General features: G+C 54.8%; 8 protein-coding genes across 8 annotated transcripts; 4 read left to right on the top strand and 4 right to left on the bottom strand.

Annotated features, from left to right (window-relative positions):
• Positions 1 to 134: 134 nt before the first annotated feature.
• IWZ02DRAFT_371528 (Alpha/Beta hydrolase protein) lies at positions 135 to 4,434 on the bottom strand (the record flags this gene model as incomplete). The annotated part of the gene is made up of 6 exons (XM_066764573.1): positions 135 to 1,424; positions 1,478 to 1,564; positions 1,626 to 1,871; positions 2,457 to 3,827; positions 3,879 to 4,239; positions 4,292 to 4,434. The coding sequence occupies 6 exons, from the start codon at positions 4,432 to 4,434 to the stop codon at positions 135 to 137; spliced, it is 3,498 nt and encodes a 1,165-aa protein (XP_066625776.1).
• Positions 4,435 to 5,451: 1,017 nt separating this feature from the next.
• Positions 5,452 to 6,586, bottom strand: IWZ02DRAFT_119140 (endosulphine family protein). Its single transcript, XM_066761448.1, has 4 exons — positions 6,476 to 6,586; positions 6,069 to 6,230; positions 5,920 to 6,003; positions 5,452 to 5,858 (listed from the first exon to the last, which is right to left on the bottom strand). Exons 2-4 carry the CDS (start codon positions 6,102 to 6,104, stop codon positions 5,541 to 5,543), a joined length of 438 nt encoding a protein of 145 aa, XP_066625775.1. The 5' UTR covers positions 6,105 to 6,230; positions 6,476 to 6,586; the 3' UTR covers positions 5,452 to 5,540.
• Positions 6,587 to 7,279: 693 nt separating this feature from the next.
• IWZ02DRAFT_467346 (SAM-dependent RNA methyltransferase) lies at positions 7,280 to 8,114 on the top strand (the record flags this gene model as incomplete). The annotated part of the gene is made up of 5 exons (XM_066768552.1): positions 7,280 to 7,595; positions 7,653 to 7,670; positions 7,725 to 7,835; positions 7,891 to 8,009; positions 8,058 to 8,114. The coding sequence occupies 5 exons, from the start codon at positions 7,280 to 7,282 to the stop codon at positions 8,112 to 8,114; spliced, it is 621 nt and encodes a 206-aa protein (XP_066625774.1).
• A 144-nt stretch (positions 8,115 to 8,258) lies between these two features.
• Positions 8,259 to 8,634, bottom strand: IWZ02DRAFT_487111 (uncharacterized protein; the record flags this gene model as incomplete). Its single annotated transcript, XM_066769330.1, has 2 exons — positions 8,259 to 8,318; positions 8,374 to 8,634. The coding sequence occupies 2 exons, from the start codon at positions 8,632 to 8,634 to the stop codon at positions 8,259 to 8,261; spliced, it is 321 nt and encodes a 106-aa protein (XP_066625773.1).
• A 1,353-nt stretch (positions 8,635 to 9,987) lies between these two features.
• On the top strand, positions 9,988 to 10,989 carry IWZ02DRAFT_487110 (3-oxoacyl-reductase; the record flags this gene model as incomplete). The annotated part of the gene is made up of 3 exons (XM_066769329.1): positions 9,988 to 10,015; positions 10,067 to 10,505; positions 10,560 to 10,989. 3 exons carry the CDS (start codon positions 9,988 to 9,990, stop codon positions 10,987 to 10,989), a joined length of 897 nt encoding a protein of 298 aa, XP_066625772.1.
• Positions 10,990 to 11,254: 265 nt separating this feature from the next.
• IWZ02DRAFT_441019 (putative endosomal cargo receptor) lies at positions 11,255 to 12,114 on the top strand. The gene is made up of 2 exons (XM_066766879.1): positions 11,255 to 11,461; positions 11,597 to 12,114. The coding sequence occupies exons 1-2, from the start codon at positions 11,302 to 11,304 to the stop codon at positions 12,052 to 12,054; spliced, it is 618 nt and encodes a 205-aa protein (XP_066625771.1). The 5' UTR covers positions 11,255 to 11,301; the 3' UTR covers positions 12,055 to 12,114.
• A 1,584-nt stretch (positions 12,115 to 13,698) lies between these two features.
• On the top strand, positions 13,699 to 14,696 carry IWZ02DRAFT_487108 (uncharacterized protein; the record flags this gene model as incomplete). Its single annotated transcript, XM_066769328.1, has 2 exons — positions 13,699 to 13,929; positions 13,995 to 14,696. 2 exons carry the CDS (start codon positions 13,699 to 13,701, stop codon positions 14,694 to 14,696), a joined length of 933 nt encoding a protein of 310 aa, XP_066625770.1.
• A 53-nt stretch (positions 14,697 to 14,749) lies between these two features.
• Positions 14,750 to 15,826, bottom strand: IWZ02DRAFT_371896 (uncharacterized protein; the record flags this gene model as incomplete). Its single annotated transcript, XM_066764595.1, has 1 exon — positions 14,750 to 15,826. The coding sequence occupies one exon, from the start codon at positions 15,824 to 15,826 to the stop codon at positions 14,750 to 14,752; it is 1,077 nt and encodes a 358-aa protein (XP_066625769.1).
• Between the last annotated feature and the right edge of the window lie 146 nt (positions 15,827 to 15,972).

Raw genomic sequence — 15,972 nt, 5'->3', positions numbered from 1 at the left:
CCACCACTGTTTTGTGTGTTTGTCCGCAATGAGCTCCACATGTCAACAAGTCCCAGCACACCAAACCCCACAAACGCCATTCGTCCCGCAGCAACATTGCTACAACGCTCAGATCCTACGACAATGATGCGCACCTATTGTGCCTCGTCCCCGCTCAACCTGGTTCTCTTGACATCTAGACCATCAGCTGCAAGCCCGTGGCCATCTGCGGGCACGTTGCTCATGTCCGCCAGCGGCGGTCTCGCCGGTTGCTGTTCTGCCAGTCGCTTGAGCGGAGGCTTGTAACTTGTGCGGTTTGCGAGGGGGCTGCTTGCTGCCGCCGGCATTCCAATCCGTCTAGTCATGTCTGCCTGCGGGTTCATGTTGAAATTTGGTCGGCCGACGCCGCCGCCACCAGCTGGCGGAGGTTGACCTTGGCCGTTGGTGTCGCCATTCGTGGTGCTGCCATTGGCAATGCCAGTGATGGAGAGACGGCTGATCGGTTGAGACGTGTTGTGGTTGAAGCCACTAGTACGACGAAGCGAGGGGGATTCGAGGTGAGGATTAAAGTCTGGTGCATTTGGAGGTGGCGCTCGCCCAGCTTCGGCTTTTTGGAGGAGTTCTGCAGCTCGACCGGATATGAAGCGGGGAGCAGGCTGACCGTTCGCTAGATTTGGAGTTTCTAGAGGCATAGGAGGTGTTGAGCCAGATTTCCTGTTTTGCATAGCGGCCGCCGCCGCTGCTTGGAGCTGTTGAGCCGTTGGCCGAGATAGCTGCTGCTGAAGCTGTCCGTTTGGTGTCGGAGCCCTATTTGGAAAATCGGGTCTCTGGGCTGCATTCACATTTTGCTGTGCAGGGGGTGCAGGTTTGCTGTTAACCTGCGGCCTGTACTGCTGGGGCTGTTGTTGCTTTAGTGCTCCGCTGGGCAGATTGGGTGGTCTCATGGACGGCATCGATTGGACCCGGGCCAGTTGTGAGTGTTGAGCGAGCTGGGCTGGTGTCTCTGGTTTTGGCTGTGCCGGCTCCGCGAGCATACTCTCATATGCAGAGTCGTCATTCGCAGCCGCATCCGCGCGGTCAAAGTCCACGCCCTCGAACAGATTGCCGCCAAACTCGTCTTCGCCATCCATCGACTTGGAAAGCATCGACTTCTCACATGACGGAGGATTGTAGTCTGCAGCAGGCTGTAGCTCTGTCTTCACGTTCTCTTGCTTGACCGGAGCATAATCTGGATGTCTGTGCAACTTGTCGGGATTCCACTTTGAGGGCGCGACTTTCATCTTTGATATCTTGTTTTCGTAGCTCTTGTCGTATAGACAGTTTCCCAACACATTGCCAAACGTTCGCAACGCACGCTTTAACGCGTCGGTGGCGGCTTCTTTCTTTGCCTTCTCAAAGGCGGCAGCTTTACCTTGGGCGTTTTCAATGTGGCCGTAGCCAATGTCCTTGCATATGTGTAAGTAGACATGCCGGGTGGACGCGATCAGCTTGAACATACCTCATGAAAAGTGCCGTCCTTGAGCGTGACCCGTATGATTACGCTCAGGCCCAAGCTGATCTTGCCAGAGGACTGACTTTGATCGACCTGTAGGCCGAGTCAGCTCAACGCCCTTCTCCTTATCCATCGTCCGCAAGTGTGTCCATACAAAATCAATCTGCACGTCTCTGATGCTGCTGCTCCACCCGTTGAACCCAAACACTTCGTTGGCAAGGTTGATAGCCTTTTCCGCGGGCAGGTAGTAGAGCGTTCGGCCGGCGGGGCCCTTACGCGACGAGATATATTCTGGGCCGAGCTGTTTGTCGAGCCGGCTTTGAAGCGTGGCGATTTCTTGTGCCGTCCACTCAGAAATTCGCGGTTTCTCCTCTTCAAACGGGTTCGCGATGCCGCGGTACTGCTCGCCTGGCCTGCGCGGATGACTGTTAGCAAGGAAAGCGCGTCTTGAGAAGATCAAACCTACGCAGGCATAATAATTAATTAGATGTTGTGTTGGTGTGAGTGCGCATCGCGTTGGTGGAACGGAAGTTAAATGCTGACGCGTAGGGGTTAGGGCGGCGACGCGACTTGGGACCGACCGAATTGTCATCAAGACGGCGTAGCGCTAGGCACATGCGGTGTCACGTGGAGTCATCCCGATTGGGAAATCAACCAGGAACCAGCGCTTGTAAAGGTACTATAGTTCAATCCACTGTGCTTAATGATACTTTTTATTGATGGGATGAAGCGTTGCACGCGTTCTAAGTCAAGGGATCGCGCGTCTCCACACCTTCAAGCGCTTTCCAAACGTTCTCATAGCGTACATCAAGTGACAGTGGTGCACCGTCTACACCCTCTCCCATGAGTTGTGGTAGTGAAAATAAAGCCTAAACCAACGCCAATGAAGTGCTTAGATGCGCATGTCATGAAAAAAAAAAAAAAAAAAACTCCCCATGCCTCATTGCAGCCACAAATGTCTTCCTCATTTCCTGCTCTTTTCGACTCCCAGGCCAGTTCCGCGGTCGCTCTCATCGTCACTGTCGACCAAGCTGAACGGCTCCCTCTCAGCGTCTCCGTTCCTCATGCGCTGCTTTCCTCGGCCAGGCTCGGCATCGTCAGAGTCATCCAAAGACCCCACCAGCTCGTGTTCCTCGTACGCAGCTTCCATGTCCCGTTCAGTGTTGGACCTGCTCCTGAATCCTTCCAAGCCCATGCCTCCTCTAAGAATGGAACTGCCATTGTCTTTTGCCCAAGGGAAAACGCTTTGATATCCAGCTCTCCTGCGACGATCGCGCCACACGAAGAAGCCGCCCAGGATGGCCAAACTGGCAACGATGATAAGGGCCACCTCGCCGGACTTGTAGTAAGCCTGCCATGTGGCATCCTCAAGCATCTTGCCTTGCTCCTCTTCTGCCTCTGTGGAATTAGGATGGGAGCCAACGCTCGTAAGCGGACCCTTCTCGCCATCGATTGATGAATCAACGGGTTTTCCGCCAATGCTAGACAAGTCCACGCCCATGAAGCGGTCGAGCATGTCGCGGGTCCGGCGGGGGTAGTCAAAAGGAACCATGTGACTACTGTTGTAGAACATGACGTAGGTCAAGTTGCGGGCCTCTTGGTAAATGCCTGCCGGATCCCCTTCGAATGTCCAGTCACGGCGTGGCGCAACTTCTCCCTGGCCGAGATCGAAGCCTTTTCCGCCATTCCATTTCATGTTGTTGATCAGCTCCTCCGTGCCGATGTGGTTGCAGATCAAGTCCTTTTCTCCGGAAAACAGTAGTATGGGAATCTCTTCCAGGATGTCCGGCAAGATTTCAATTGAAGCTTTCGAGTTGCGCGCCTTGAAGTTCGTGGAAACAGATCCCGAGCATTCTTGCCATCCAGTACGCTTCGCTGCGTCAATGTGGAGCGCCGCCTTGACATCGTCGCGCCGCAGGTAGGGTGTGAGCTGCGCCAGATCCGGGGGCCAGTTCATGCCGCAAGACTCGTCATCCCTTAGCCGTATGTCGTACATGTTGATGCACTGCTCCATCTCCGGTTTTGAAGTATCTGTCGTGACAATAAGTAGGGTCGAGAGGATATCCTCGCAGTCCTGCACGTCCACGTTGGTGGAGCTGCCAGCATCCAAGGATTTGATACAAAGCGCTTGTGCAGCTTCAAGTCGTTTTGCCTTTTCGGTACCATCTCTGATGAGCCCGTTCTTGTATGCGAAAGGTAGGTAGGACAGGTACTGGTCGACAGGCGATATCCAGCCGTTGCCGATCAGGAGGCCTTGGAGCTTCCACGGGCTCTGAGCTTTCTTGTTGCGCTCCATTATAGCCTTGGTGATGTACGGAATGTGCTGTCCAGCATACGATTCCCCGGCAATGTAGATCTAGGATATGTCAGCTCGGTCAACTGTCGGAGGCGGACAGAGTATACGCACGTCGTCGTACATATACTCAGGGAAGAGGGTAAACCACTTCTCCAAGAAGATGACAAATTGATCCGCCATCTCGTTGAGCTCGTGTAGATAGGCGTTGGTGTCGACGTAGCTAAATCCGGTGCCGACTGGATTGTCTACAAATAGAAGGTTGGCGAACTCGTCCCAGGACCCGTTGTTGTAAACCAGATTCTGGTCCTTTGTTACTCGGTATGGTCCGATTTCCATCATGGCACCGTCCATTGAGCTGCAGCCCGGTCCGCCGTTGAGCCATATTACGGTGCGCTGGCGGTTCGCTATGTGCCGGTTCTGATAGTGCCAGAAGAACAGGTTTCCATGGTGCTCGGCGTCGACCTCGACATGGCTGCGGCTGCGATTAGAAACGATCAATTGCGCATAGGCAGCGCAGTACATACCCAGCGTGCATTTTCAGCAGCGGACCCGGTGGCGCTCCAGGCAGGGAATGTATGAAGTAGTCGGCGGCCGTCTTGTCCGAGGCAGCGGCAACGGCGGGAAGCCATGCCGCAACGAACGCGAGGGCTTGCGTGAGGGCCCTCATCGCCTTGTCGAGCGAGGCGCGGTCGGCGGAGAAGGTATGGGTGTGTGTCGTGAGAGCGGCGAACCGGAGGTAGATGGAAGGGGATGGGATAAACGTTGGGTCTGGTCGGATTGGGCCGCGCGTCTATGTCATGGAGACGTTGGACCAGGCGCAAACCTGGAGTTTTTGCGGGATGGGGCGCGCTACGGGACAGCGACGGGTATCTGCAGGTGCAAACGGGTCTTGCAGGCTTTGAGTCTCTTCGTCGTTGTTGGAGGACAGGGTATTGAGGGCTGTATCGGGGAAGCTGACCGTTGGCACGAGAAGAGACGTGGCCTGCCTGGGTGGCGCGCCGACAAAGCAATCCATCTTCCAAGGGTCTTGCCAGCCAAAACCGGGTCCCCGCACTGGACTCGACTACAACTATGGTTATATACCGCTCCATCATATCCTTTCGTCTGGATAACCAAGCTTCGTCCGGTTCAAGACTTGAATAATGTCGCAACGGCAGAACGCCTCTCTGGCTCTCTCCCACGTCCGTCCGTCCCTACGTCGGGCGGTCCGCCCAGCCCCGGCCCCACCCCGCAATGGGATGAAGCTGAATTCAACCCTGCGTGCCTCCACTGAACATTCGCCGCTTTCGTCCAAGTCAAGCCCGTATATGCAGCTAATGGATCGCTGCGACAAAAGACCCCAAGCCCACCACCCACTGACTGCGCGTCGGCCCGCATCCGACCAACATCATTTTCCAACAAGGCATTGTTTGCCCGCCGTTTACTGTCATCAAATTTGGTATCTATCCGTGCTGCCCATCTCTTGAAGCCGTGCTTGGAAATGGTGCACGGCCAAGGCAGCGACTCAGCTGCCCGCTCACAGTCGAAGCAGAAGTTGGCTACAAGGAGACGAATAACCCCGGGAAAATCGTCCCTGGCATTCTCACAAATGACCATGTCCCATGCCAACGCCAATTCCTTCCTTGCGCCTGCTTTTGCGGATCAGGAAGACGTTGCAGTAGTGAGCAAATCAAATCCGAATCCTGCTCGCAAAGTGGACATGAAGCCATGTAGTGGCACAGAGCGGCCAAATATCAAACATTCCCCAGCCCTTATCCGTACACGTGCGCCCTTTCAAGACTGGCGGATAGGCACAGCCTTGCCTTCTTCCTCAGCCTTGGCCTCGACCGCATCCTTGGGCACGTCGTCGGCGCTCGTCTCGTGATTAAGGCTGGTCTCGCGGTGGAGGAAGGTGCCCTCCTTGACAGGGCTGGCGCTCTGGCCGTTGGGGTTGTGGGCAGCAGCAACCCCACCGTTGCCAACATGGGGTGATGAGCTGTGCGGGATGTTCTCAGGAACTGGGTGTTCGCGGCCGATTTGGGTGACTCCGACGTCATCTGCTTTGCCAGCTTTGGAGAGGGCGTAGTCGCCGCTGTCGAAGTACTTGCGCTCCTACAGTGCGACATGGTGAGTTGGAGGACTTGGAACTGAGGTTGCTGGCTGCTTGCCGTACCTTGAGCTTGTTCTGAAGCAGGTCCTTGCGGTTTGGCAATTTGCCGTAGAGGCGGAACAGACGTTGCTCCTCGGCCGACAGCGACTGTGATGGAGCATTGGATGTCAGTGGCAGTTTGCGCGGACGCGCAGTTGCGCAGGGTGACGTACGCTGATGTCAACCTTGTTCTTCTGATGGGGATTCATGGTGGAGCGGTGCGAAGGTGGTTGAGATGGTTTTTGGTCGGCGGACGAGGATGGTGGGGTAGGGTAGCGGACGTCGCAGGCGGCTTCGCTTTGTCTTTGGGCTGTCGGATTTCAGGATTTTGGGCTCTGGACGACCGACGAGTGAGCGGATGGTAGCACCGTCAAGGGTACACGTCAATAACTGGTGCTCAGCAAAGGTCAGGACCGCGTTCTGGCCTAAGGCAAACTCGGGTTGGTTGCGGTTGCCAGTAATAGCACAGTTTTGGGGCTATGAGGCAGGTGCTGGCGGGGATGTCCTCGATAAGGCGATCCCTGCGATCTGAGCAAAGGCGTGACGACACCAGCAACAACAGCGGGACCTGCGGACGTACGGTACGACAAGCAGACTCAGGCTCAGGCTCGACGTGAGTATGCGGCGGTTCGACTCGAACAGGGGCGGCGGTAGGGCCGTTTGCCGGATGAATCAGAGGATGCTTGAGAATAGTGGGGTCTTTGGTCAAGTTCTTGGACGAGAGTAGGTTTGAGCAAGTCGCCGGGCCAGGGTTTCGACAGGCGAGTCAGGACGAGACGAGAGCTAAGTGGACGAGCAGAGCAGAGCAGAGCAGGACAGGACAGGACAGGACAGGACAGGACAGGACAGAAATGGGTCGAAGAAGAAGAGGAGCCGACTCCAGCGGTTCAGACGCAGGGTCAGGTCAAGATGGTTCGGGTTAGGTGGAATGGCGCTACTGGTCGCTCTCGCCAGCCGCCTCCACTGTCGCTCCCATTGGCCTGTGCCCGTCGGCCGTCACGCGCAGCAGCAGACCCGACGAGACGAGACGACGGGAGACGCAACCAAGGAAAGGCACATCAGACATTGTTGCGCACAGAGTTGCACTTGCGCATCATCGTCCTCCATTCCACGCGTCCTTCATCATTCTTCCATGATTCTTTTTCCCCTCGCGACCCCTTGCTGAAAGATACCGCCGAAAAGGGTCTGGCAGCTCGTAACCTTGAATTTTTTTTTTTCCCCTTTGGCTCCCACATCCCAGAGCTTCCTTGTTCACCTAGTTGCTTTGCTCTATCACGTGCTTTGCAATCTTTCCGGACCATCATTGCCAGTAGGCACAAGCTAAAACTGTGTAAGCCACTACAAGCCGCACACGCTGTTCCACATATCTTTCCATCCGGAGGCCATGGTTTCTCCAATCAAAAAGACCTTTGTGGTTGAGCACTTAGATCCCGAGCTAGAGGCTTGGTCGTCTCTCGAGTACGCCTCGATCGCGCGCGAGTCACAGGCCTCTGGCGTCCGTTTTTTGCTATCAAGCGTCCCCAAAACCCTGAGGCTGCCGGAAAACTTGGCACATGTCCAAGGTCTCGAAGTCGAGCATGATAGCGTTGAAAATCTCTTCGACAAGCCCAGGGTCTGCTTGCTCGACCCGGCAGCAACCCAAGAGCTAAGCCCTGCCGATGGCGACAAGTTTGACGTCTTTCTGTTTGGCGGCATTCTCGGTATGGACTCGAATTGACGCCATGCATGTGTCGACGGAAGTAGCTGATTGCATGCAGGTGATGATCCTCCAAGAGGTATATTGTTTTGTGGGTCTTGCTGCACCATGCATAGCTGACGGCACGCTACAGATAGGACTTCAGAGCTTCGCAAGAAGGGTTTCGAGGGTCGTCGACTTGGGCCTGTCCAGATGACCACTGATACCGCAGTCAGGGTCACCAGAATGATCGTCCAGGACAGAAGTAAGTGACAAGCATGCCGATGGACACTATCCCCGTTTCTCATGCCATGTCGTAGTAGCCCTTGATAACATTCCGCACGTCGACAATCCTGAAATCAAGGTCGACGAGCACGAGAGCACCGAGATGCCGTTCCGCTACGTTTTGGACAAGGAAGGACAACCAATCATGCCAGAGGTCGGACCATTACGTCACTCTCGAAAGCTAGGCAACTGACTTGAATAGGGCATGGTCGATTTGATAAAAAAGGACTCGGAAAGAGGATTCGGCGACCTTATTTGATCTGATGCCCTAGTTGGACCTAGTCGGCATGGAGAAAATACAGGACACCGTGCTGCCTAACCACGCTTTGCTCTCCAAATCGGATCAAGATGAAAATCAGGGTATCACTCTGCGTATCGCACAACGCTCCACTTCCTCATCAAATCAATACCTGCGGTGACTTCCCCTGCCGTCAGTTCCCCGCATGCGTCTGGTGCCAGCCGCCTGTGGGATCACGTCAGTGTGTTGCTCATCGGTAGGGGCGGTACAAGTTATTCACCTTTTCGCCGGGCCTGCGGGTGACGGCACCCTTCAGCTTAAGCATTGCGCCGGACACCTTGTCCTTCAAGCTTGGACGGCGCTTGTGGTGGTGGGGCGCAGTCGTGGTCGTGTGCCCCGTCCTGCGGGTCGGGTTGCGGTTTGTCCGGGTTTTCCTGGTGGTTGTGGTGGTTGTGGTGGTCGTCGTGGTGTTGTGGCGACCACGAAGGCGGGCCATCAGACCGGGGCCCCTGGTGGAAGTTGTCTTGCGGGTAACAGGCATGATGTTGTTCTTATCTGACGAATCTCGAGGACTTTCGTACAAATGCGCTCTTCTTGGTTTGTAGGGGCCTTCCGAAGGTACAGAAGCTGTTATCAATTTGCTGGTCTGCAAAAGTGGGAGAGTGCGAAAGGACAGTCCTGTACGGCCGTGGTAGAGGGTTCGAGACGACGAGACACTCCGTGAGCTTGCTCGACTGCGATTGGATGTCAAAGAAGGATCGGCAGAATCAGATGTCTGATCTTTGACAACCTCACAGTCTTTGGAAACTTGAGAAGCAGCAAGGGGTAGACTGTTGGTTCTTTTGGCTTCAATGGAAGCAAGATGATGATCGATTTGAAGAGTTGGTTCGGATTTTGCTTGAAAGTGGGCTTGTTTGTCAACGGAAGGGGTGTCGATGAAGGGTGTGGAATCGGCAGGATCTCTGTAGTGATGAGAGACTGATCCAAGGACGGTCGCCATGGATCGACTTTATACATGGACGAGAGCGCATTGAATTCAGGTTTGCTGGAGATCGTCAGCCCTGGACGTCATGGACGACTGAGGAAGAATACGCCCGCTTCCCGCGCGGGCAGTAGGGCTAATCCTCGTGGCTGCTCAAGGAAGCCTGTCCCTGTGCTCCAACAGCTCCTGCCGCCGCTTTTTGATAGGCTGGATCACAGACGAGACCCTGTTTCCAGACCCCGAGACCCTTGGCATGACATGTCCACACAGTGACGAGTTTCCCACTCGCGTAGTGGGCTGAACTTCAAAGGCCCGGGTCGACGTTCTGTGTTGCTTGACGTCCGGGGACAAACACTTGGCCCGCCCCTGACGTCATCCCATGCACGTTGCTCGAGCTACCGGTACCTCCTCCGCATCCTGTCATCACGTCAACTGGACAGTTCCCGTGATTCCTGGAGTTGGGAGAGGATCCTTATGGCCATAGTCAACTACTAGTGAAGAGAGACAATCAGTTCGTGTGTAAATGTGGCGTTGACTTCGAATGGTCCCCGCGTTTTGCACAAAAAATGCGGAGCTTCCATCGCCCAAGCTTCCAGACCTCGTACATCACCAGTTCCTTTGAGATCTACGCCCACCATCCGATCTACCAGATGTCTCTCGCGATTCTCGACTTTTCCATGCACAAATTCAAAGAACCTGATGTTGAAGCTTGCATCCGATGCCTTGCGGTGGACAATTCGGTTTTCGTCAGTGTAGATGTGTCGCCAATGATGTCATTATGAGAGACGCGCCCTCCTAAAAGCACCCCCCTTGAGCTGCCGGGACACCCATATTCTACGCACCTCTCTCAAACTCTCACTGATCTCTCTTTGCAACCCCAAATCTTGCCAGCTCAAGCAAATTCAAATCAAAATGACGGACAAGTCTCAATTCGAGCAGGGTACGCAGTCTCGAGCATGAAGCACCAATTCACATGCTGACATTTGCAAAGGCCATCAGCCTCCCGTTTCGCACCAAGACCCTCCTGGACGTCAGTCCGACATGAAAGGCCCACCGCCTGCGAGCGAATACCTCCCAACCGAAGATGGCGGCTACCAGCTTTACAAGGCCGCCGGAAAGCTCCAAGGCAAAAAGGCGCTAATCACTGGTGGTGATAGCGGAATTGGCCGTGCAGTCGCCATCCTCTACGCCATGGAGGGAGCCGACAGCACAATCGCTTACCTGCCTGAAGAGGAGAAGGATGCCCAGGACACGAAGAAGTTGGTCGAGAAATATGGTAACAAGTGCCACTTGTTCGCCACGGATCTTAGAGACAAGAAGAACTGCAAGGCGGCAGTTGACAAGGCTCTGGAGTGGATGGGTAGGATCAACATCCTCGTCAACAACGCCGCTTACCAAATGATGATCAATGATATCAACGAACTGTCAGAGTAGGTTGCAAGTCGCAGCTTCACTTAGGGACAAAGTGCTGATAAATATCATAGGGAGCAATGGGAGAATACCTTCAACGTAAACATCCACCCATATTTTTACCTCGCCAAATACACTCTCCCGCAGATGAAGGCGGGCGACTCCATCATCAACAACGCCTCTGTCAACGCCTACATTGGCCGACCGGACCTTCTTGACTACACCTCCACAAAGGGCGCCATTGTCGCCTTCACCCGCGGACTCTCCAACCAGTATGTCGGCCGTGGTATTCGCGTCAATGCGGTAGCGCCTGGCCCTGTCTGGACGCCCTTGATTCCAGCAACCATGAACGCCGAGGCTCAAAAGCAGTTCACTTCTCCCATGGGCCGTCCCAGCCAGCCCAGCGAGATTGCAACATGCTTTGTCTTCTTAGCAAGTCTGGATAGCGCTTCCATCTCTGGACAGACACTGCATCCGAATGGTGGCGTGGTCGTGAATGGCTAGAGCCGATGGCACTTGATGGACGTACGACTTGTTTTCTGCTGGAGACTGGAAGCCGGTGGACTCACGACTCGTGAACGAAGGAATGGCGCATAGGTAGAAAATAGCGGAATAGATGATTGAGAGTCAATGACTGCAAAATGGGAACATGAGAAGAATTGTGCAAAGCTCGAAAGTTTGTGTGAGGAACCTTCAAGAGCATCACGTGTGCGCTATCCCTTTTCGGTATCCGACAGGTGGCCATGGATCTACCGTGCTTCTCCGACAACATAGTCCCTCAGCGGCTCACCAACGAAAACACCACACAAGCTCCCAATGGCTCGATCAAGATCGCAAGTGTCGAGCGTCAGCTCGTTGCTAACACTCCTTGCCCTGGCGGCTTGGATTGTGCCGGCCAAAGCCCTATACCTCTACATGGAAGGAAACAGCCAGAAGTGCTTCTTCGAGGACCTGCCCAGCGACACCATGGTAGTTGGTGAGTAGGCCGCGTTCGGCCTGACCCTTTTTACGCATTCTGCCCTTCGAACCATGGAATCGAGCTTCAAAATCTACTTCCTGCTCTCTCCACGCGTCCAAGGTCACACGCAGCAGCTAACCCGAAGCTCTCCAGGCCACTACAACATGGAGCACTGGGACCACAACGTGCGTGCCTACGTCGCCGACCCCAACATCCAAGCGTACATCAGCGTGGAGGAAACCTTTGACAACGACCACCGCATCGTGTCGCAGCGCAGCGCGGCCAAGGGGCGCTTCACCTTCTCGGCTGCCGACAGCGGCGAGCACCGCATTTGCCTGTCGCCCATCGGCGCGCAGGCGACGGCCGGAGCCATTTTTGGCGGCATGTCGGCGGGCAGCGTCCGCCTAACCATCGACATGGCGATTGGCGCCACGAGCCAGATCGAGAGCAACGACAAGGGCAAGTTGCAGGATTTGCAGCAGAAGGTGCGCGATTTGAACGCGCGGTTGCAGGATATTCGCCGTGAGCAGGTGTTCCAGAGGGTAAGTTGTAACATGGAATTCCATCGGAAAAGCCCCCTAGTCTGCGAGTTGGGCAGTGGGAAGCTTTGAGCATGCGTGGGCTAACGTGGTTGTTTTTTGTTTTTTAGGAACGCGAGGCCGAATTCAGAGATCAATCCGAATCGACGAACGCAAAGGTCGTGCGCTGGACGCTGATTCAGGTCGCGCTGCTGGGCGTGACTTGCGCGTGGCAGCTGTCGCATCTGCGGGCCTTCTTCATCAAGCAGAAGCTTACTTAGCTTGCCCGTCTCCTTGTCGGGGGATGAGACGAAGAATACGAGTTAATTCTGTTTTTACTATGGTTAGCGCCGTTGCGTTGGCTCTCGGACATCAATACCTCGCATGCGTGTGGGGGGCGTTGGAAGACGGATTCAAAATGCAAACAGCAATGTGCTCTGCTCCGAGCGTGTGGTGAAGATGGGCGTTCTCTGGCAAATCCATTTTGCTGGCATCCAGCTTCAAACTGTCTTCTGCCATGACTTACGGACTGGAGATGTGATGTCAACCTTGAGCAGGGAAATTACCGGAAGCAGTACGTGTGGTCCAGTGGACGTTCCCAAAGCGCGCGCGAGCCTTACGCCACAGTTTCGCCGCATATTCGCTGCAACGGAATGGATTGAGCGTAGTATCAACCCCGGTTCAGGCGAAGAGAAAGCATTGAGAGACACGGTCAACACACAGTGATCGTTCGACTTTATGACCGAGAAATGCAGCGTCGACTGGGGCCGAGAATACCAAACCCAGAATCTCCCTCGTCTTCAAGCACGTCTCTACTCCGCCATTGACGCTATATTCCAGCATAGACCAACGCTCGCACACATCACCAGCCTCCAAGCTCGCTTCTTCCCCTTTGACCGGTATCCTAATGAAAATTGATAACCTCTTTCTCCCAAAAAGGCAGATAGAGAAGGCAGAATTCAAGCTCTCGCATCAACAATAAAGATAGGCGTGGCGCAGTGTCCCCAGCGTCTCCCACCTGGGTAGCACGTAGCGGCAAAGCAGTGACGATTTACGCGCCGACGGCCCGCGCCGCACCGCCGCCACGTTCTGCAACCAATCGCAACGGCTTTCGGAGAAGACGATGACTGGAGAAGAGTTGATCGTGGCCAGTCGTTCATTTGGCACTGTCAAGAGGCAGAAGAGAGCCTTGCGGGCCTGGTGTGGCGCGTGGACATCGAGGTGCTTGCATGCATGCAGAAGAAGAGGGAAGAGGAAACCCTAAAATAAAAGATTTTTGATTATTATTTTCTTCTCGTGTATCCGGTAGAGCAGAGCCTCAAGGCGCAGTGCATTGAGGCAGATCAGTGAGTGTATCTTGGAACCTCATCAGGGCTTCTCAGCGAGCCCTTCGGTAGAGACAGGGTAGTCAGGTCCCAGAGAGGCAGAGGTGACGAAGTGGGAGAGGCGTGGAAATAGGCAGCACTGTCTATTTTGCAAGTGGCTCAGACTAGAGCTGAGGCTATGTGACTGCTTTGACCGGCCGAGATGGAAGTGGAAGGATGAGGTGTTCGTGACTTAAGAGTGTGTCCGGCACTTGTCTTCACCTACCCATCAGCACCACCATCTAATACACTTCGCACACCACATCCCGCACTCCCGACGATTCCCACGACCTCCAACTTTTTTCCCCGCTTCTCTTGCAGTATGGCCGATGTCGATGCGTCTTCTCTTCGAGTGGAATGGGGTTCCGTCATCATGAACTCCGCCTCTGCCACATCCAAGCCGAGTCCTACGGACATGGTCAACCATTCCGCCGACGACCCCACCATTGTCGTTGGGCGGATACTCTGGCTACCGCGACTGGAAGAGCTGGAGAAGAATGCGGTCCAACAGGTCCACCCCAGAGCCGACATTGGCGCTGAGGCATACGACCATCCAGTCGTCGTTTGTTCGCGGCCCTCGCGGACTCGAGTCCACTTCCATCTCGTAAGCTTTCCGGCCTTCAGTCACCCGTAGTCGACGCCAGTCAGTCCAAGACTGACACACAGCAGATAACCTCTTTCCATGGCCGAAGCCTGGAGCAGCGGTTTGGCCATGTTCCCGCCACCAAGGCAGACCAAAAGCGCATCGCCCGGTACCTCCCCATCGAGCCATCGCCGTACCATCCACGATCTCTGCGCAACGAGCACGGTCTCGGGGCTCCGCGCATCTTGCTTGAAAACGGCAAGTTGATGGCGAGGAATTCCTACATCAACGTACACTCGGTCTATGCCATCAATCGCAAGTACCTTCGCTCGTACAGCGGTCAGGCATTCGGCGGAGCGACGGAGCATTTCCTCGACCAATCTTCCGTCCAGGCGATGTGGGCTTATAGTAAGAGGCTGACGCAGTACTCGCCCGGCCCGCAGTACCTCGTCCGACAGCAGTGTCCCTGGGCTTCCTATCAACCTGGCATGTCTAGAATTGTGGACAGGGCTCTGGAGCGTACGGAGACTCCGCAAGTCGTACCCATCCAGCTGGGCCGTGCGGAGGTTGGCACCAATTGTCCCTTCCTCATCCTCTTGAAGGCTGTGGGCGAGTCACCGAATACTGCACGCCAAGAGTTGATATCCGGACGCATCCCGCTGGGTCTTGCTCTAGGTCTGATCGCAGCCGTCCTTTGGGCCTTTGGTGTGCTTTTAAAATGTATCCATGTGATCCTCAAGTTTTCATACAGGGGGATCCGAGGTGCAGCTCGCAAGATTCAGGGATAGTGCTATTTCCCTTGAGCAAGAAGTCTTTTCGTCGCTCCTCGACTCCAGCCGGCTCAAGAGTTGTTGCGTATCCACTTGAGGGCCAGAACTGCGGGATGTGGCGTTGCGATTCTCATCCCAGAAGCATTGTCGCCGGCACTACCATTCTTCGTGTACCTTTCCTCCAAATCACGAATCAGTTTGGCCCGTGAGTCCTCCGGAATCAAGTTTCCTGCGGCAAGCACAGTACGAATGAAGGTCCAGATGGATTCATGCCGCCATCGAAAATTGTAGACGAGCTCCAGTATATTCTTCATGACTCCGGATATCAGATCCTCGTGGCCCCTGGCTTCTTGTCGACAGAACATGAACGACAAAAAAGCCCACCCAGAGGTGTCGCTCGGATTTCTCAGGCACCAGTGGTGGCTTTCTTGCAGGAGCCTTACGAATTCATTTTCGTAGCCGCACTCGGGCCTGTCTCCCAACCGCTCAGACAGAAGCTGGACGAATCTCCGCATGAAGTGCCAAGCGTGGTAGTTCTTGGGGTGGCTTGTCGTAGCATCCTTGACCTTCTCCCAGTGCTGGACAATCAGCCAGTGTGATGGACTCTTTTCATCGTCGCTGGATCCGCCATCATGAGCATCTCCTGCAACACTCTGCGCCCAATCTACTTCGATGTCCCAATGGTTTCGGGCAATCCAAAGGCAGTGGGACCACAGGGTTGGAGACTTGGTATGGCGGAATAGAGGCGAGGAGAACAAAGTAAATAGGAAAATCAAATCTCTTCTGACCAAGATTGTCAAGTCCCTTTCAATTCCTTCTCTTTGAGCGGCCAAAAGGTAGCGCTTTCGATAGTTGGCTGCAGTCAGATGCTCAGGATCAAACAAAAGCACGACGCAAGTTGCATCCATTGCCTGCTGTGCTGACGGCCCGGTCAGTGCATGTCTCGTCTCGAAGAAGACTTTGCGAGCAGCGAGGAAGGCGTTGAGAAGGATGGCTTTGGGTATTCCGACAGACCCTTCTTCTTCATCCTCAAGCAGCAGGGACCCTTCTGGAGGAGATATGGCCGGCGGGAGGATTTCAATCTGGATCGTGCGAAATTCATACTTGTGAAAGACGTTGACAAGCGCTTCATAAGCGCGCAATTGCATTGCTTCGCTTGTTTTGCCCGAGAATTTTGAGGACGACATGTCGGGCAGAGAGGGAAGAAGACGTCGATTCGGCGGTCCTCTTCTTGGGCTCGAAGGCTGCAGGGATAGCTTCAGTTCGGTGCTTTGGTCTGATAGACGGTCGAAAC

This window comes from Phyllosticta citriasiana (assembly GCF_038021145.1).
Source record: "Phyllosticta citriasiana strain CBS 120426 chromosome Unknown IWZ02scaffold_2, whole genome shotgun sequence".
In the NCBI taxonomy this organism is placed as follows: Eukaryota; Fungi; Ascomycota; class Dothideomycetes; order Botryosphaeriales; family Phyllostictaceae; genus Phyllosticta; species Phyllosticta citriasiana.
This window is presented reverse-complemented; position numbering and strand designations above follow the sequence as displayed.

Coding starts and splice junctions, on each gene's coding strand:
- IWZ02DRAFT_119140 (XM_066761448.1), bottom strand. CDS start 6,104: ATGAATCCCCATCAGAAGAACAAGGTTGACATCAGC. Junction 6,004..6,068: donor AGAACAAGGTTGACATCAGC/GTACGTCACCCT, acceptor GCTCCATCACAG/TCGCTGTCGGCCGAGGAGCA. Junction 5,859..5,919: donor TGCTTCAGAACAAGCTCAAG/GTACGGCAAGCA, acceptor GTCGCACTGTAG/GAGCGCAAGTACTTCGACAG.
- IWZ02DRAFT_441019 (XM_066766879.1), top strand. CDS start 11,302: ATGGCTCGATCAAGATCGCAAGTGTCGAGCGTCAGCTCGTTGCTAACA. Junction 11,462..11,596: donor CAGCGACACCATGGTAGTTG/GTGAGTAGGCCG, acceptor GAAGCTCTCCAG/GCCACTACAACATGGAGCAC.